This window comes from Falco rusticolus, chromosome 9 (genome assembly GCF_015220075.1).
Source record: "Falco rusticolus isolate bFalRus1 chromosome 9, bFalRus1.pri, whole genome shotgun sequence".
NCBI lineage: Eukaryota > Metazoa > Chordata > Aves > Falconiformes > Falconidae > Falco > Falco rusticolus.
Window position 1 is genome coordinate 26,993,509 of NC_051195.1, and position 21,409 is coordinate 27,014,917.

The following is a 21,409-nucleotide window of genomic DNA, read 5'->3' on the forward strand; positions in this document are numbered from 1 at the left end:
CAGGAAATGTTAGGATGCAAAAATACACCACTCACTTTTGGAGTCTGCTTACCACATGCCACATAATTGTGGTGTATATTGATTTATCCTAATTACATGTCAGTATATTTATTTGCTTTCTGACTGGAGCAGAACTGCTACATACTGAATTCAGCTTGCTTATGGCTTTTGCGCCTTTCCTGTGGTGCACAGTATCACAAACCTTGTGCTTTTAGAAACAGAACCAGAACAAAACTAAAATACATGATCCAAGCTGCACATCATGGCTGGTGTATAAATACTCAGTTTCACCTGGTCGTATTCATATGTATGCAAATGTGTCTTAACATTAGCTCAGTGGCTGCCATTCATAAGAACATATTTTAGGTGCAAGAAAAGGATGACTTCGCTTCCCAGATTATGATTATGCAGCTGCTGGAAGGGATGAATTCCAGTCTATACACTGCTTTCTAAAACACTTGTGTTAATTTGCTCCTCAGTAATATCCAGATGTAACTAATTACCCTGTAATGAGGCTCCTAAAGCTGACCCTCTAACAGGCTTTGGAAGATGTCCAGCTTATTACACGGAATGATTTGGCTTGACTTTCCTTGAACTCCTCATACATGGATGCCATAAATGGTCGTGTTCCTCAGCAATGATGCATCCTAAGGGTGGTAACAAGGACAAACAGGATGACTATGGAACACATTCTGCTCGTCAACGGCAGGTTTGCAAAGAGTTACTTACATAACATCTGAACACCAGCTGCACTCGATGAGGACTTTGGCTATGGTTTTGACAGTAAGAAGCTTGCAAAGTTAGTTAATACATGCATCTCACACAGTTTTGGAAGGTGTCAACAAGATTGTTTCCCATTCTAACGATCTCCTATAACTACACAATCTGCAATTGCAGTTTTCCACACAGGGATTTTTCCCGATCTTGGTACTTCGCTAAAAAGACTGAGGCACGGAGAGCTCACTGCTACAACCCCCGTGGCATTGATCTTTGCTGAGGACGTACTCAAGATTCATGCGTGGTCAAGAAAGACCCCATGATGCTTAGATTTTTGAGGAGACAAGATGATCCCTGGCATCTAGAACAGTTTCCATGGTGCGTCACTGGAATCACCTCTAAAAAGTCTCCACAGATGCCACTCGTAAAGCTGGTTTATGTTTTTCTTGGTCCTAATCTGTAGATTAGGTCAAAATATTTCTGCGGGCTGCTACTGACTGCACTCAAGTGCTATATGAGGGGATTCAATCACACAGTGTATGTCACTTAGCTCAGCAAGAACTGAAATGCTTTGAGCAGGAGTTGCCAAGAGGAATGTTATGGACTGTCTGATCACCTACTCCAACTCTATCCAAAGTAGCTTCGGACCTGAAGGCTCAGAAATACACATACATTTTCTGTCATTGGGCGTTTAAGTATCTATATGTAACTGTTCTAAATGTATTTAAAAACAGAAAATGAGTGTAATGAAGAACACCACCTATTAACCAGAGCTTTCGCTTGTAGGCTTCTTTAGAAAGGCAAATAGAACAATTCTGTTCATAAAGAATCTACAGCTGAACAAAGAAATGCCAGTGCCCATGCTTCTGCAAGCAGCGGTGAATTTACTCCTTACGTCAGCGCGCATGGGAAAAGCAGCCTAGTTACCAGTAAGGTGGTATGTGACATAAATACATAGCACAGTTCTGTGTCTGCGGTAGGAGACGGGGGGTTGTAATGTGGGAAGGTCAGTTGCATTGCGTGGTATTTAATTCATGCCAAGTGGAAAGCACTTTCATTTTTGTAGTCACAATTTAACAACGCTCTGGGGTAGAGAACCCTGCGGTTAAAACATACCACTACTTTTGAAAAAGAAACTACCCGCAGAACAACAAAACACTGCTTTGCATTTTAAAAGGTACCAAAGAATTTAAGAAAAAGCCGAAACCTTTGTTTAATGAAGTACAGACTGAATTATCCTTATAGGTTAGCAACCATTTTCTGTGCCCCCCTCAGAAGTCAAAGAATTGCTGTGGTGTCGGTTATGAGAAATCCCTCCAGCCATTCACAGCCTGGTACTGAGGGAATTTGGTCCAAATCACAGACTCAGTATGTCAAAATGACATTTTTCTACCTCTGAAATTACTTCCAGTTTTTATTCCTTCAATCCCCCCTCTCCAAAAGGCTTTCATCATGTAACCCACATCCCATAAAGCTTCTGCAATGCTTCTCATCCAGCGGGAGTGATTATTGTTATGTACATTTAACTAACATCTGTCTTGGATTAGAAAAAAACAAAGTAACAATCCTTGAAACTCAAGTGTGAATATAGCGGGGAAACAGGACTTCCCTCCAGCACCGGGGCCTTGGTTGGAAGAGTAATGCTGCAAACCATGACTAGTAACAAACTCAGAATTGCCTGTGGGATCTTAATCTATAAATATGCAAGGGAGGTAAGGTGGTAGAGATCTTCTTCTGTCAAGTTACTCATACGCTTGTGAACCAGCTATCATTTTGCTGCAGAAAACACAAAACCTCTTGATTTTCATCAAGAAAGTTTTTGATCTGTGCTACCTTATATATTCTACCTTCTCTTTGTGAGAAGCACCTGGAAAACTGGTAGGGGGAAGCTCTTCCAGAGATAGTGGGTGGGGGCATTAGCTTCTTGTGATGATTCATGGCAGAGAAATGACAGTTACTCACAAAATAGTCCTTAGGCATAAATAATTGGTGTTCCTTTACCAGCTCCCATTAGCTACAGCTAAGAGTTACCGAGCTGAAGTAAGAGTGGAGGAGCAATTCAAAAACACCCAAAACATCACGCTGTGCATGCCATATCACAGACTGGTCTGAAGGCAGAAGTTGCTGCCTTTTTTTTTTTTTTCTTTTCTCCCCCACCCCCTTCAATAAGCATACTACTTCCTATGGAACAACTGCTTAGGCAATTGCTTTTCCATGGCTTAGTCATCCAGCATTAAATGAGGTGCTGGCAAGATATGTTTTGACAGGTGCTGCTGAGCTGTTCAGTTGAAGCAGTTTCAAGTCATGTCTGCTATTTGCTTTTAGTAATTCTGGAATGGATTTTTTTTTTTTTTCTACTGAACTACTTAGTTTAGTACAACCAGAAATAACTGCTTTAAGCTCACAGTATTCAGAGGTGCAAAAGCAATTAAACATGCAGAACACATGAATAACTAACTGGCAAGAATGGACAAAGGCCACAGATCTTCAAAACTTCTTGAAGCACAGGGGCCATGATCTAATGGAGAGAGTTCATCACTGTTTTTTTTCACTTGCAGTAATATTCTCTTTGGACACTTGTCTTGTGACTGTTGCCTTTCTGGAAAGTGAGCTCTATTACTCAAGCTCTTGAATAAGGCATTGCAATAAATTAATAAAGCCGACCCTGGGCTTCTATAAATTAGTAAAGCAGAAAGAATCTGAATGGTTGAAATGCTGGGCAAACTCTGGCACAAATACTTCTAGTTTTACAGCTCATTCCAGCAGAGCAACCTGCTAAGCAGCAATGAAGAAGGAAGTCTTGGCCTCAGTGCCCACAAGAATTGAACCAACTCATTAAGGAACATTGCCTTCTGATTTCCCCAGGTTATGCTGGAATTTATTGAAACAGACTAAAGTGGGCATCTTACCCCAAACCACAGCAAGTGAGACAACACTACTGGGAGACAATGTGCCTCTTCAGTCAACAGGGTTAGATGATGGTAAGTTTGGGTACTGAGGGGCTGTGAGGATGAGGACGTACAGCCAGATTCAGTGGTATATTCCAAGTATGTATTTACCTCATTGAATTAAATATCAAAGAGTATATGTGGTTTCTTGAAACAGTTGAAGTTTCGCCCTCCCCCCCCAGAAAACCCAGGTAGAAACAGTAAGAATAAGTTGTCAATAAGTCATGGTAAACGCAGGGTCAAGGTCACAGGTTAAGGAAATGGAGCTAAGTCAGCAAGACAGCAACAGCTGAATTCCTCAAATATCAAAGTGAAAAAAATTTAAGGCACTTAGGTTACTGAAGAAGAAAGTACATAACTAACACTGCACAGCCTTAATATTTTTAGGTCATCTTAAATACTGCCTGCACCAAATTTATGTAGTTGACAAAACTGTAGATTGATCCTGACAGTGTGGAGTAGCATGACAGATTAAACTTGCCTCAGTCCTAGCAAGAACCATTTTCCAGTATATTGCTGTTCACATGTATGTACTTATCTACAGCCAAGAAAACTTTCAGTACAATTTTTTATTTACATATATATACACAAATATACTCAAATTAAGAAAAACTTCGGAAAATTCCAGACAAATGGTTCCCATAAGCAGTTCCTCTCCCAGGCTAATGCACTAGTTAACTGTCAACTTTCTCAAAGTTTCTTACAATCTAACAAGTGCCATCCCAACCACATAGCCACACATCCCTCTCTTTTGAGAAAAAATAAGAGGAAAATTCAGGTGAGTAACACCTGTGTGCCAAAGCAGAATCACTTCCATTTTAATCACCCTTCAAAACTAGAACATTTTCTCAAACTGCACAAGAACTAATCAATAATCAACTGCTTTTTGGGTTTGGACAGTAAGTTCTGTGACTTTGCAAGGGTGCAGAGGAAGGGGCCTGTCAGTGAGAGGACAACTGCTAAGACTTTTTCAAAATTACCTAGCTTTTACCTATGATCCTATCAACCCCACCCCAGCATGTTTTTTTGAAAAACCAAACAAAACCAGCAACCAAAAATCACATCAACACAAAGTTTGGTAGCAGTTGCCAACCAGAAAAGAATTCCAAAACCAGACTCATTAGTAAAACTGGTAGTCATACTTCAAAATTGCAATGTGTTAGCACAGCATTTCTTAGGAGAACAGATAACGTGGCTGTAGTCAATGATGCATTAAATGACTTGGCTAAGCTCTTCAAAAAATAAAAATGCAAATAGAAAGTGCTAAGGACACAGAACATTAAATACAGGGTTCCAAAAGCAAGACTGGTGCAACAGTAAATGGATCTATGACGTCTGTAGTTCTTCTCCCAGTTCTCTCAATCAGTAAAAACCACTATACAAAGTGACATATTTGTCTGCGGTTAAAAACCTTCCCAAAAAGCAGCTAGTAAAATGCTGCTCCAAACAACCCTCAAACATCCACTCCATAAACTTGTCCAAGTTCCACAGTATCCATTTTAAAAGGGGGAATCCTCACAGCTGCCATGATAAACATTACACAGCTGAAAACCTACTAAGAACTGTCTCCTCAAAATAGATAATTCTGACTCAAGTCAGAATACCTAAGCATGTCTTTTTTTACAAGTACAGAACTACTCTAAATACTGGAGAGGCCTTAAACAGCTACACAATTGGATCCTCCTCTGACAATCAAACCAAGGCAGACAGCTAACCTCTGAGAAACAAATCCAGATGAGGAAGGAATTAAATACTTCAAACCAGACAACTCATGGACATTGTTACAAGGAAAGAGGATGCAGGAAAGAACCCCCATTCAAACAAGAAGTCACGAGAAGGACAATAGGGCTCCAGAGAGGAGAGGAGAGAGAGAAGGGGAGAAGCACCTCCTGTATATTTACATAATCACAGCTCTCAGGTAAGTTGTGCCTTTATGTTGATGTAATAGAAAGCTAAGAGAAACTTAGTTACAGGTAAGAAAGTACACTTAAAAATGCTAGATAACATTTCCTATTCCTTGTTCTGAAAGTAATGGGACATAAATTAGCCATTAGGAGAAAAAAACAAAACAAACAACTTCCTACAGCCAGTGTTATCTTTCTCAATGAAGAGGGATCAGTGTATTCCCCAAATAAATGCTGCACGTCAGCCAACCCAGAGATACGTAATAACTCCCAACCCTGGTTCTGTATTACCAGCAGTTGTTTGTGTTGCAACGATTTCTTTTGCTTTGCATGTTTGAGAAATGTATTCCCCTACATCATTTATTGATCACTAGAGAGGAAAAGAAAAAAAAGATAAGAAACATAAATGTAAGTTTAGAGTCTTAGAGTAATTATTTCTTCATCCCCAAGATATTTCTTTAGCTATCAACCTAGAATTGATTATATAAATTCTTAGATATACATTAAAACCGAACACATTTTTCATTCAGAAGTTTTTGCTACAGGCTTTTGTTCAACTGACAAAATACACTAGGGAGCGTAAAAAATATTTATTCAACCTAATTCAATGTAACTATAATTTGCAATACTTAAAAACAAGATTTACAGAGTAATGACCTTCTGCCAATCAGGTGAAATCATTTTATCATCCATACAGTTATTTTTATAATTTTATTTTTACAATAGCTTTAACTTCCAGAGGAGACAATTAGCTTTCCAATGGAACCAGTTTCAAACCCACTAGTTTCATCATTCAATTCTTCATAAGACTTTAAAAACAAGTAATAAATTGCTTGGAAATATATACAGTGAAGACCACTGAAAAGCTGTTTTCTTGAAATGAGGAATTCTGTAAGAAATACATATTGTATTGTTTCAAGACTATCTTACAGAAAGCAGCAACATTCAGAGGTTGCTACTCTATTTAGAGTTTTGTATAAAAGTGAGCCCACCAAGACAAATATAATCAGCAGACTTACAAGATTATAGTAATTCTTCAGTTACAGCAAGAACCTCAAAAGTATTTGATATTGATTGAATGTATAATTTTCCGTATCTGTATAGTTTTTGAATACTAGTTGGCCATTATATACACTTTTGTACAGTTCTAAAATATTACATCTCGGTAATTAAGATAAACATACTATAGAAAAGGTACCATATTTTGAATTTCTCAAACATACATTATTGCAGTCAAATATGAAGTCCATTCTGCATTTACTTTTCTGGTGAAAAGAAATATTTACTTATGAGTAATTCCACTAAAAGATGTTTTAAACCTTTCTCCATGCATTTGACATACTAATATGAACAAGAAAAAACCAAAAACCCCACAACTCTGAGAAAAACAAACAAACAAACTGTTGTTAAGAAAAAACTTCAAGTACTCAATCTAGTTTAGGTCTGGTATGAGTATTAAACGGCCATATTATGTTTGTCAAAATTTAACTTAACACCACAGTTAATTTCTGTTGAAATTAAGTTTATGAATACATCAGACAACTGAAGTGCTAATGTCTCCCTCAGCTGGCTCCTTTGAACATACAACAGTAAAGCTTACTGTATAAATAAACGTAGTTTATTACGCATTTAAGATTTATCCTTCAGTCCTTTACAGAATGGAGCCAAGTTGTCTTAAGAGCTTTTAGCCTGCTGGTTACATCCCACGCTCAGATTAGACACCCAAGGTGTAACGTGGCCCGTCCTGCCAGTCCTTCCACTAGAGCTGGTATGGGCAGAAGGGAGCCCAGTCCTGGTACGGAGCTCATTACGCACCCAGGTCTGGAAGTTCAGAAGGATGCCCTCATCTCTCAGTTTAAGTGTAGCTTTAGTGACCAGTGTTGTTTCCTCACACTTCTACTGCTCTTTGTACTTGTACAGGTATTTACATAAAAGGAACATGAAAACTAAACAAGTGCTCCAATACTTAGCTACAAAATCAGCAACAGAAACTTACTTCCCCCATGTAATTATTTTACTGTGGAGGAAAAAAATGCTGTTGAGCACCAGTTACAAAACAGTAAGAGAGCCATGGGAAAATAACAACAGGCACTGCAGAAGATAGAACAGGACAAAAAAATATTACCAGTAACAAAATAGTCACCTGGAAGCCATGCTGATTCCAACACCTAGTACTCAGGTGGCTAAAGCTGACACAAGTCCTGTAGAGAGTGATCTATCTTCTGCTTTCTCTGAGCAGTCATTTGAGTATTTTACACTCCCTGTTTAATACCAGCAAAACCCAAGGAAATTGTTGACTGATGTCCCAGTTTCTTCTCATTGGTAATGACTCACATCTCCTTTCTAAAAAAAATTCCCTTCACTGGGTGAAATGCTGAACTGGATGATAGCAGTGGGTATGAAAACATGTACAGAAAAGGCATTTAGATATAGCCTACATTAACTACACAATTTAAAAATGTTCTTGTTCTGTAGTTGATGCCTTTTTTTTCCTCATTCAGCATACTGGCTCAAAGAAAATAATTCAGAACCCTGTTGCTCAACAGAAATACCCAAAAATAATGAAAGCCAAGTCACATTCTTAGGTTCAGTGATTGCTGAAAGGATTTACCCTGCCACAAGACAGCGCTTTATTGTATTTTAAGAAAAAGAAACAGGAGCAGCGACTTATCACAATTCTCCACTACTGTGCAGTAATGATGGAACCAATACAACATGGAAACCTGTTAGGTGAGACTGTATGGCATCTGGAGATCACAGCCTTATGCTCCTTCTTGCTCAGGATAATTTAAAATTTTGCGGTGAGCTTGGCGCAAATATTGCTGCTGTTTGAAGTAAACCTTAAAAGCTCCTTTTATGGCAACAAAGGCAATTCCACCCTGAAATAAAAAGATATTTTGAAAACCTGCACAGTTCAGTGTCATATCATTGCAAGTGTTCTTTTAGGAATTTCTGGTCAAAGAAGATTTGTTTTCTAATCATACAGCATTTTCTTTTGAAGTTTAGCTAATTAGGACAATTCCAAATGAGTATTTCAAAGCTTTCTGTCACAATGCACTATTACAGAGGTTAATGTTTCTTAAAGGGATTACATACCGGATCTATAAAACCTTTTGAAAGCTTTTATTTGCTTGGAAGTCTGACAAATATTCTAAAAAAAAAAAACAGATCAAAATACATCCTATTTAAAGAACAAAGTAAAATGCAGGTATCTATCTATCCACTTTCCTCCCTTCTCTGCCTATATATATATATACATGGCACAAGAAATAACACGAACTACTGTTCTATAATCAGACTGTCAAAAAGACCACTTGCCAGAAGCAAGTGTGGAGCGAAATAAAATCTGCTTTTTGTGAAACAATTTCATAAAGTTTTAGAATATGTTTATCTTAAGTCTTCAAAATAAGAAGAGACACTAAGAAGCCTTAAGTCTGCATGAATGGCTGTAATATCATTGTTTCTTCCATATGGAAGACAGGGGTGCATAGACAAGTTGAAATTGAAAACAGGGTCTGAAGTGACGGCCAGATGACCAGGGATACCCTCTGACCAAACTCTGTGTGCTTCCCCTTGAAAGGCTGCAAGCCAGAGAGGTTATTCACAAAGGAGAAGACTGTCTCCTCTTTGCCCTTCCCTCTCTCCATTCAGCTTCTCTGGAGTTTATTTTTCTCTCCTTAATAAAATAAGTAACAAGAGGATTCTCTCAAAGAATTAGCAAACAGAAGCTAGTATGAAGAAGCTGCAATATAAACCCCATTCTTCCCTTGCAGAGACTGTTCTTACAAGATGCTGGTTCCTCATTGCCATTATGACCCTTAATTACTGCCAAGGTCTGCCTAGTACAGTACCAGATACGAGTTTCAGCCTTGTCTTAAATTGAGACTAATTTCAGTCATAAGGACAAAGTTTCTCACACTTGATGCCTGTCCACCACCAAGACAAAAACCCTCTTCCCTTAATCAAATGCCACTCAAGGTCTAGATCAATTTATGTTCCTTTTTACTTTGCCTCCTTCCCCCCACAACACACCCCTTCATATTCCCATATTATAGTAATGTATGAAACAAAGAATACTGAATCTTACCAAGATTGTCCTTTGTAAATTTGAGTTAACACTGCTGAACATCAGCTTGCCAACTATTGTGGCAATAGTAGGGAAAACTAGAGCTCCGCATAGAATACGTGTAGCAGAGACATGATCTGCCAAGGGGTTGGCCTCTGCTGGAATACGAGGAACAGGACATCCAATGCCTAAAGGGATAAAAGTGGGGGAAGAAAAGATCAAATAGCCACTACCTCAAAGAGAACACAGAAACCACACTAGTGCCTACCCCCTACTCCATTACAAATCTATAGCCCAATTACTTTTGGGGAACTATTTCCTCTTCTCAGTGAATATTCTGTTTCCATTGAATGGCTGTATTCATTCTTACTTTCAAGTAAGACCCACGATTTTCAGTAGCTTGGTTTTGTTACTAGAGGCCTTAACTGAAACCATGCTCCTGCTCCTCTTGCCCCATCTTTCCACTAGGTATTATAGAAGCATAACCTAAATCAAGTAAACATAAAATAGAGGGAAGGCGTTAATCACATTTACTTAAAGGCAAAAGCTACTTGCCTATCCCCATCTCCTAAAAGCACAAATTCAAGCTTGGTGTTTCCTTTCAAATTTAATCATGTTACCTGGAAATATGCTGTTCAAAATTTGTAGCTTATTAGAGTATTTGCGCCACAGTCTGAGCACATAGTCCTCCCAACGAATCATCTTGCCCAATATTAGCATGACTGGGATAGTTGGAAGTCCAATCAAAAGAAATAAAGGATCAGCTCTCTCCATGACGTCAAGACCTTCTTTGTGACCCACAACCTGGTAAATACGTATATAGTTGACAAACATTACAAAGGCTGCAACTCAACGAAGAATGTAACTTCTAAGAAGTCTAGTTTGTCTGGGGCTGCCCACACATTTTAAGTTAAATAAAAAAGAACACCGTTTTACCAAACACACTCAAGTTTTGCCTTTGCATCCTTGCTCACTTATCAAGCGTAATGCAGGTGAGCTACCAGCCCTAGTTTGCAAGTCAATAATCTTGCAGAGAGCTGTAACACAATTCCTTACTATCTCGAGAGAAGTTTCATGTGCTTCGGTATAAGTAGAAGCCTAAACATCTGAAATGGAGCAGCACGCTTTCCGAAAGGCATACAAGAACTTACAGTTTTAGAATGATTAATTCTACACCCAGAAATTGATTCGATACTCTTTAAAGGATACATTAATAACAAGTATCTCAGGATGTTTTAATAAAAACATTCTGTTATTTAGAAATATCTTATGCAACAAAGATCACAGAATGAAAAACTATTGCTTCTCTAGACAATGCAGGAAGAGGTACATTATTTTCGATTGAATGGAAAATTGAATGGAAAAAACCTAAAGTGTATCTTCATTTGTACCTTATTTTTAAATGTGGTTAGTGCCATGATTTTGAAAAGACAGTATTTACTGACATGTCTGAACTTTTCTACTGGCACATAACACATTCATTCTATCCACAACTGAATTAGCATCAGAAATACCTTTGTTTTCAGGCAAAACACAGGTTATGGGCTTGATATAGGAATGAACAACTACAACTGTAACAAAGGTCCTTCTAATTGTAGAATCTACGGAAACTCGCCTTGTAGTTGAACCAGGATAGCTGTGAACAAGTCTTTCCATAGTTAATAGCCTACCACCTGTCAGTGTTGGTTTTATATTTAAAAGGCACGTTCGCAAAAACTGAAGTAGGAAAAAATAAGTATTCTTTTCCCTTACAACTAACCATACAGTCTGAAGTAATTAAAAGAACATATATTAATTTGCAGAGGTTTGCATTCGTTGTTGATGAATTAATTGTACCACGCATGCATTACAATAAAAAAGTGGTAGGACTGAAAAATTAACATTTCAACTCTTTGAGTGTTACCAGCAAAATTTTTCCACAGGTGAAAGGTCTCATGTCTTTTCTGAAGAATTAAGACTACCCATTATTAATAGTAAAGTAGTAATGGCACCTTTTTTGTAAGAATAGAAGTGGGTTCACCAGCCCGCCATACAAAGGGCAGCCAGTTAAGAGTAGTAGTAAATCTTGTTGCAGACTGAACAGGCATACTTAGCTTTATACAGTATGATCAGTTAAAAGTGAACAGCTTTCTATCCACCCATCTTTAATTCACTTGTTAACAGCACTGAAAGTGCTGAAAACAGCTAAAGCATGTTTTAAGCCAAGGAAAAAGGAGTCTTAATGGATTTTTCCTTAGAAGACTGGCTTTCAAAGCTGGTAAGAAGAGGGAATACATCTATGTGTACCTGCATCACTGTCACAGCTCCGTATGTAACAGCTGTCCAGTATATAGAGCCCACCATTATTCCAGCTGCAGCAAATGGACATGCCTTTGAGATCAGTCGATCTGCAAGATCCAAAACGTAAACAACTGGACCTATGATAAAGGAAAAGTAAGATTTCAAGATATACATACATATACACATACACAAGCATACTGAAGAAAGCTCTAAGCATCTATCACTGATCAGAAAGAATGAACTTGGAAAACACAAGTCTGACATCCCACACGTTGTATAAATAAGAACATAAAATTAAAAAGCTACTAAGCTAAACTTGTAACTTATTTCTACCTACCGTTTCATACACTGCAACATCTTTCTGAGATATTACTGTACTGGTTAGAGCACTGAATAATTTACCCACTGTAGATGACTACTATCCTTTGTGTTGAGTCATAATTGTTCTGTTGTAGAAACCATTTTAGCCTTAGTGGCTTTTTTATGTATTAGATACACCTGTTTTCAAAAAGAAAAAATACTGATTAGCTGTAATGTACTTCATGTGCTTATCTTTTAACAGCTGCACCTCAGAACTCTGTCACTAAACTATCCTGCTAGATAATAAAAGGCAGCACAGTCAATATGAAAGATTCCCTCTGCTGGAAGAGGCTGCGTTCAGTATTTTTAGAGGATAATCTTTCAAACATCAGAGGAAAAAACCCACCTATTCAGGATACTCTGTACCTTTGACAACAATGCACGTATCGAGTTTCATTGTTCTGTCTACGGACAACTGCACTTTCCAGACTTGGACAGAGCAAGACATTACACTGACCAACTTTGGGGAGGTAAACAAGGGCATACTTCTGCCTTGTCTTGGAGAGACAGCAAGAGCACCAGCAAAGTAAAAGCCAGAAGTTGAAGTCTGAAGTAAAAAAATGTCATCACCATGGTCTGATTCCACTTTACTTTGTCAACAAATTCTACACACAGACCTGTCCCCCTCCAGCCCATATGCATGAATAGTTCTTTTTAGCACCCTCCTACTTCTTCCTACCAAAAATCAGTGAAATTATGGAAGTTACTCTCAAAACCAGCCTATAGGCACTCTTCAAGTAACTAGTCCTCTTATGTCTCACATCACAGTTTACCCACTCCAGCTTATAATTCTTTTACTACATCGTAATTTTTTTTCTTTTTTGTTTGGGTGGGGGTGGGACGTGGGGTGGAGGGGTGGGGGCAGTGACAGGGAAGGAACGATCCCTTGAGCAATGGTGTTAAATGGCTTACTGAAGTCCTGACACACTAGATGCACAGGGCTTCGACTAGATGAATTGGCAAGCTAGTTAGTTAGCATGGTTGGTTTTCTACACTGATCCCAAGTTGTAGGCCATTTTCCTCCTGACCTCCAATTAATCAATACTTGTTCTGACCTTACACAGAATTGAGAAGATCAGGTGCCAAGGAATTTTTGCTTTTTTACTTTTCCAAAGGTAAAGGTACTGTATTTGGCATTCTCCAAATATACAAAAATCCCTTTCAGTTCAATTCTTAGCTTTAATACTCCTAGTATGTAACAACTTTATATTCTTAGTTTTTTAGGGTGGCAGTAACTTAACATCTTGTTCTCAAAAAGATAGTCTCTGAACCATCATATTTACACTCAATGAAAAGTTGTGCATTTAAATGTACAATCGAGATTTGAAATTCAGATCAGAAAGTTTGCATTAAACTTATGTCCACCAACCATGCCAACAAAATTGTGACTCCTGTTTCATGACTGACTTGGTTCTTCTCTTTCAAGAAGAGCTTTAGTGTGAATGCTTTCTAAACAACCCGTTTACTCAGCTCAAGTCAGCCAGTGAAAACAAGCAACAGGCACATCTAACTGAACTCATTCATTGTCATGTTTTATCAGCATTGTTATTCTTGTAAAACACTCCCAAATACATCTATTTTGTGGTGCGTTTCCTAACCTCCTTTAAAACAAACAAAACTAAACAAACCAGGGTAGGATTTTACATACTATTTGCATAACAGCAGAATCCAGAGACCTTGTAGAAGGACTGCAGCTGTGTGTTTTTTCTGCCATACATAGATATGTGTATGAATATCATACTGAGGAGTTGCAATTTAAACACATTTAGCTTTTATGCAGTCTTGACAGAAATCACTGTAAATATTGCCAAGTTATGTATCAGACCAGTGGGCAGTCCTACGCAACTTGGACAGAATACTGTTTACTGTACTTTCTAGCTTTGCTGGAACCTCAAGTTCCTAACCTACTATGCATGTACTTCAAATTGGTTACCTTTGCGTGCATCTTCTAGTACAGCATGCATGCTTTGTTTTAGTAATAAGCTCTAGTTTTAAGGGCAGGAAGCATCTTCCTATGTGGCTTGTAAGACAGTAAACACCTCACCAGCACCCTGCCTAAAATACACCAACTGATATAAATTAAGTCTGTAGTAGCTGACAGTGTAGTATACAGTTTATTCATTCTCAAGTTGAGCATCCTATTATCAAGTAGGTACCAAAATTAAAGGGTTTCTGAAGAAAGAACAGTCTACTCAAAATACAAACAATTGGAACAAGAAGTTAGACGTAACTATTAATACAGTTGAACTTTCCAGGCTACACTTAAAGCACTTGGACGTCTATCAATGTGCTCAAAGTAGCAACAAGGTCACAACCGCAACTAGTAAGTGCACAGTAATTTACATATCCTGACTGTTTCCCACAGTCACTGAACAAGTTGTTTAGTTGTACCATTCTGAAAACTTACATATGTTTGAAGAAGGTGAACACCAGACTCAAAAAATCCATCATATTTGGTAAGTCCTAAAGGGCAACACAAAGCACTGAAACCTGCTTATACAGCTCAGTAAGGTGATACGGCAACAGCAGAAGTCTAACACAAAGTACTAACAAACTGCAGCTGTGATACGAATCATTTAAGAAGCAAGCTACGAAGTTCGGTACAGAACCTTGAGAAAAAAATAGAAAAATATCGTTCCAAAAATTATTTCTTTTAATTAGCCCTTTAGGAAGGAAGCAGTGAAAAAGGATGACAAATTAACTCTTCTTTAAACCTGGTATTAAGGAAGCGACAGGAAATTAAATATCGCTGACACACAAACTAAGGAAATAAAGTACAAAAATATTTTTCATTTTGTAGGAACGATCATGCTTTAACAGAGCTTTTTCTGTCAAACTGTTTTCTATTTATTAAACTGAAATAATTATCAAATAAATACTTTGCTTACTTTCAAAATTGCAATACTATTTTCCTATTTAATAAAAAAAGTTCTCTGAGGAGAGGAAAACAGCTAGTAAGAACATACTTGCTACCAATCTCTAAAACTGATACACACTTCAATTTGAAATGGAATTATGATTTTAAGAAGATACATCACTAGGGTTTTTTTTTCAATTGATGAATACATAAAAAGACACCCACTGTTACTTATAGAGGTATGCATTGATGTCTCCTAAAATTGATATTACTTGAAAACTATAATCGTAAATAAAAGAAGTTGGGTTAGGGAGTGCTCTTTCACAGAAATTTGTTTTTAGAAAAAACTTTCCAGCAGTACATTAGAGAATTCTTAATGTAAATAAGTTTCTGAACTACGATGTTTCAGAAGTGAGGAATGTTAGCATTTAGGAAAATTAGCTTTCAAATTAAGTAGGCCACAAATTGCAAGAACAAGTGAAAATGTCTGGTTTTTGTGTGCATGTATCCTCACCAAACTATAGCTGCTTCCCCTTTCTCCCACTGCCAAGACAAAATGCAATTGCAGCTTCCGTTACAATTTCATCATTTAAGATACAAGTAAATTTTAAACGGCTTGAAGTTTTGTGGTATCTAAGTATCCCGATATCAATGTTTTTCCCTCTCAAAGCCAATGCTAAATGTTATATTTCATGCCTTCTTTGTGATGGAGATTAAGATTCCTCTCTACCTTACCCTTATAGCAAAGCTGAATTGTGGTTGATAAATGGAAATAGCTTAGTAGGAAGTTTCATGCTGGTTTATGTTTCCTTGAAAATCAACAATATATAGTCCATATTTTTTTCCCTCCGTTACTTACTGTTCTATCATGGAATGAAATGTCATCACCTATATAAAATTCCCTTCACACCTTGATTTTGTTAGCCCTTATACTAACAGAAAAAGAGGTCCTGTCCCAAAGAACTAACGGTTCAAGTTATTTCAGCTGTTTCATTACAGAAATCTTGTTTTAAAGTAAAACTGCTTGTTAAAGAAATGCTGATATAGCATGTGAATACAAGCGTTTAGAGAATTTAAAGATTTTTAAAGTTTCCATGGCAACATTTCATTTTCTTGCCCTACTTAACATACCTCATAGTATATATGGGCAAGCGAGGCTTCAGTAACAGCAATCACTGCTAATTTAAATATATGCAACATACTGTGCAGTGTCCTACTCTGTACTCAAGTAAGTAGACTCTGGAAGAGCATTTCCAATTTTTTTCTTTCGCCTTTACAAACATAGCTAGGGCAGTGCTCAGCAACCACAGACAACAACTTTGACTCTTGAATATAGGGCAATATTAACTTGGGAATATCTCCCAAAGTAAAAATATGTTTTTCAGGTAATGCAACAGGTTGCTCAGTAAGATTCTTTCCTCTGAATTTCTTTTGATAAGTTTCTCTGCAAGCTGAGGAAAAAAAAATAAATAGGATGTGTTCATGTGCTAGTATGTGGCAACTGCTGAAAGAAGTCACCCTCTGCTCAACAAGAGCAAAAAAAAAATAATCACATTAAGCATGAATTAATTATAGGTCAATCACCTATAAGACTTATCAATACACCCAAGCGGAACACATGCAAAAATTTCAGAAGGTAGTTAACTAAGCCCCCAAATAGGACACAAGCAGAATATGAAGTTATTTCTGTCTGGAAAAGGGAACAAGACAAGTTTTCCACAGAACTGATGCTCTAAGCCCCAAAACAGGGGAAAAACCCCCTAAGAACAATACAAAGAAACAACCCATTATGTTTAAAATTTAAAGTGATATATATCTTACCTAGCTTTGGAAAGACTATTAAATATTCTGCATTGCACTGAGGACAAGCAACTCTAGCAGTACTGTTTCCTCTTTGCTTTTCATCCACCCAGCGCTGCAGACAAGTCTGATGAACCCATTTCGTAGAGCCCCTGCACCTGCAAGGTCTCACCCACTCTGCTGTCCGATCATCCTCATCGGTAGCAAAGCAAACCCAGCAGCTTCTGTAATTACAGGAAGGAAAAAAGAAGATTTTTTTTTGCTACTTTTACAATCTTAAAATAAACTTCCACATGTAATAGCATCTAGCTTTAGAAAATGTACACCTGGAGGAGATGATGCTTGTTGCTTCATTCTTAGTCACCAAAACCATAAGTATTTTTTATCAAGGTCTTGTTCTGGTATTAACACAGTATTACAGACAGCCAAACAACTTCTTTTAATACATTTTGAATTACTGATTTAACTTTTAGATAGTTTATACATTAAAAAGCATTGAGACTGTAGTTCAACCTTGGAATAATTCAACATATGAAACCCCCAATATATCTTTAGAAGTATCTTTTCCTTCTACAACAGACATTTTGGTAAGTTTTTAAAATTAAAACTGTAAGATCAATACAGTAGTTTGTTACTTGGGAAACTAACTCCAATCCACGTAAATGATAAACCAACACAAACGATATAACGTATTGCAAAACAAACTGTAAATTTCATTTTCATTTCAATTCATTCCCTCTCTGAAAAGGGAACATAATCGTTCAGATAAATCAATTTTGTAAAATGTGAGTTAAGTTACAAAGTACTTCAAGAATACTGCTATACCACTAGAGGAGGAAATCTCTGCACTGAAGAATTATCTGAATATATAAAATTCAAACATCTTCTGTAAGGAGAAAACACAAGATTGACAGGCTATGTGATCTGACCTGAAGAGAGCACACATCCTAGTAATTCCCAGATATCTGATCTCATGAGTAGTCCAGACTCTTGGACACCTTACAATTTGTAAAGGAAAGTAAAATACCTGATAATTTTTAAATTTAGATCCATATGTTGACCCAATAATTTATTTTTCTGTGAAATCATTTGCTAATTCCGATACTGAATATACTGACTTCTAGAGAATAAGCCAGAACCTAAAAAAAATAAGGATCTTACTGCAAATACAGTCTAGTTCGATTTTTTTTTTAAATAAATAATTTACGTAAAGCCATTGCAATCATAGCTATGTGTATGGCAACAGCACTCCTATAATTTAACTACCAAGACACAATCTAATTAGACATTATGCACTAACTGAAGTTTTGCAGCAGTAGTTTGATGCTGAAGTTTTGTTCTCTTAATAATTTGAGTAACATCATTAAGATGAAACAGTAAAAGGTTTCTTATGTGTAACCACAAACAGACAGTAATTGAGAGGGTAAGAAGCTGAGAAATGCTCTGGCACAACTAAACAAAATATTGTTAAGATTCAAGAATCATGACTGTAGTTTCTATGTGGGGATGTTACAGTGGTTCATGATGCTTTTCCCTTCACTCCCCTAGCATTTGTTATCAGTAATAAACCTTTTTCCTAGCCTCTTAAACTCTGCAATCAAATTTTTTCAGTTTCTCAACTACTCCTCACCTTTACTCCCTCTCCCCCTCATGTTTTATTTCAGTCTGCTCTTTCTGCATTCAATCTCTAACCTTTGTTAGCATCTGAGAGGAAAAAATTACAGTTTAGAAGTCTCCTCCAACTCCAGTCATTTTGCCACACTGCCATATGCTCTCTTTTGGAAATCAGTGCTAAATCATTGTCAGAAAACTTGAGAAATTTATACTTGAACATATACATACTGAAGGTCTTTCCCTGCAGCCGTTCAAAAAAAAAACCAAAAAGAAACAATGCTTATAACTAACTAAAGCTTGTTAGACAAAATGTAGAAGGGAATTATATGCAGACCAAGGGCCAATCTTACTAAAGCTTTCAAAACAACAGTAGTTAGTTTCTTTAAACGATCAACTGTTTTCTCCCTAGCATATCACTTGTAAACTGGTTGAGGGTTTTAGTTTTGTTTTGTTTTTAACTCATCGATGAGGAAAAAGTGGTGGGAAATCTACAATGGGAAACTTAGCTTTGTCAGGCTCAAACCTGAAGTAATGAAAAATATTGTCTAACAGCTTCATTTTAAGACCTCACTATGTTGGTAGCATTCTATTTGGAAACTAAGAATGTTTCTCTACAGAAGAATAACCATGTTTTGTTCATAGGAATCACTGTGCAGGATATTTGCAGGAGATTCTTTTAGAGCACTGAATCTTTTCCTCATTTATAGTGGTGGAAGTATACTGAAATTAAGTTGTGAGTGTGTAAGAACAGAACATAGCCTGTAGCAAGTTATTACTGGCATACTTGTGAAAGGGAACACAATTTGAAAGCAGATTCCAAAGAACACTGCAGGAAAAGCAATTCAGTATTGAATAATAGGTAAAACAAACAATACTCATGTCCACACATCCAGTTTTAAGAACAGAATATATTTAGTAGGTACAGATCTAAGTTTTTTTAACACTGGTGCTCTAAAACTAGAACCAAATCAATTTGCATTCAAGACAACTGTTCAGTTGGAAGACTGACATCTTGAACGAGAACTGCAATTTCTTCCATTTGTCTTAATGGGAAGGTAAAAGCAAAGTCTGACTGTTTCTTCTTGTCCTTCCCCACAAAATCTGTTTAAATCAGAATCATCACATTATGCACTCCTGTAATACCATCTCCCTTTTCACCTTCATGATCCTGATATGCACGGACAGCAATGAAAGGACACATTAACCTTCTTAAGCAGGAGAAAAGACAGGCAAGCCACAAGTTAGTAAGAAACCTAGATGAAAATGCAGAGACCACCACAAAGATTTGTAAGTATTACAAAGCATGGCAGACATTTGCATTCATTGCACTTGATATTAAGGAGTTCGTAAGGAATGCAAGGTCTTGCAATGTTTACTCATCTTCCATGTACACTAAGAAATCCCAGATTTCCTGTAAGAAGGAACAACACAATACAAAACAACACTACTGATAACCTCTTTTTCTGCATTAAAGGTAAACATTCGTTCATTTAACACCCTATTTAGGTCTACAACTGCTCTTGTAACTTAAGATTTTTATTTTTAAACTAAAGGCAATTCACAATTCACACCACAAAGGGCTGTGGGTGCCAGTAAGGTCAGATGCTACCATACCACAGAAGCCTAAAATTTATTCAAATGATGACCTATTTAAGCATGAACAGAATTTTGCTACACTGCAGCTTTAACTAGTCAATTTGTCCACGAACACTCCGTAGATTAAACTCCATTCAAGTTTTCTGTTAAGGTTAGTAAGTCAAGAAAAATATGCATCTTTTCTTTAATTGCTTTATCCAATTTCTTGCCAGGCAATCATATCTGAAAACCTGACCCATGAAAAGAATAACAAAATCCTTTACAGACATAAACCTTTAGCAAGTCATGAATAATGAACAGTAAATTACTTGTATTCTGTCATCAGCTTTATCTTTCCATTGACAGCAGCTCTAACAGAAAGGGCTAAATAAAACCATTTCAAAACAAGTATCTTGGCTCTTGCCAAATTTTCCATTTTCTTGTACTGAATAAAATATGACCTTAATTCTTACCACTGAATCAGGTTGCTACTCAGATAACCTGAAACAGAAAAGGCTGTAAAAGTGGAACAAAGCATTGTTTCTGATAGAAACTCAAGCCTTCTTCCTTGATGACTTTCTACAGAGCCAAATCAATAACACTAATGCATTTTTCCACACTGCCTTGGCTTAGAAAAAAAAAAATCAAAAACGAAACATAAACAAAACCAGGCCAATATAATTATTTCAGCTTTGAATATAGGGTTACAAATGCCTTTGAGATTGAGCTCCCCAGCAGCTAAAGCTCTCCCATCTCAATTCTATTCTGACTCAAAGCACATAACTCGTTTACTCTATCTGGGTTTTTTCCTCTACCAAAGACAAACTCTTTACAGGACACTGCATATGTTAACAGGAAAGCAGATGGAGAGAAAGTTGTATTGAAGACTAGAGATCCTATATTCCAAATGTTATATGACTAATCTAGAAAGCCACGGCCTGCCTAAAAACAGGTTTCTCCAAACCACGAGCTTCTGATCAGCAAAGAAGTCACTCTCTCCTGTACCTGACTAAAATTACAGCTCCAACACACCAGTAAGATTCTCCACTACCAACAGACATACCTGAAGGCTGACTGCTTTCCTTTTTACTGAGCTATACTCCTTCTAAAGGTTCCTTTTTTCCCAAATCATTCTTAGATGGGAAGGAGGGCAGGATTCAATTCAAGTTATTTAAATCTATTCTGCCTCAACCTGTGGGAGCTGAATTCACCATGATAAACCTTTGTTTTCAAGCAGGCATGGCTGTGTAAAGCATTAAAAAAAAAAATAAATTAAAGGCAGTATGTT

The 21,409-nt window shown here is 37.2% G+C and overlaps 1 protein-coding gene across 1 annotated transcript in view; it reads right to left on the reverse strand.

Moving 5' to 3' along the window:
- Positions 1–6,144: 6,144 nt before the first annotated feature.
- Positions 6,145–21,409, reverse strand: part of MARCHF5 (membrane associated ring-CH-type finger 5) — a 30,046-nt gene continuing 14,781 nt past the window's right edge. Inside the window, exons 2-6 of the mRNA XM_037400495.1 lie at positions 16,954–17,156; positions 11,922–12,052; positions 10,256–10,439; positions 9,657–9,823; positions 6,145–8,448 (exon numbers count right to left, since the gene is read on the reverse strand). Coding sequence (XP_037256392.1) covers positions 8,332–8,448; positions 9,657–9,823; positions 10,256–10,439; positions 11,922–12,052; positions 16,954–17,156 — 802 coding nt within the window. The 3' untranslated portion in view covers positions 6,145–8,331. The remainder of the gene's footprint in view (positions 8,449–9,656; positions 9,824–10,255; positions 10,440–11,921; positions 12,053–16,953; positions 17,157–21,409) is intronic.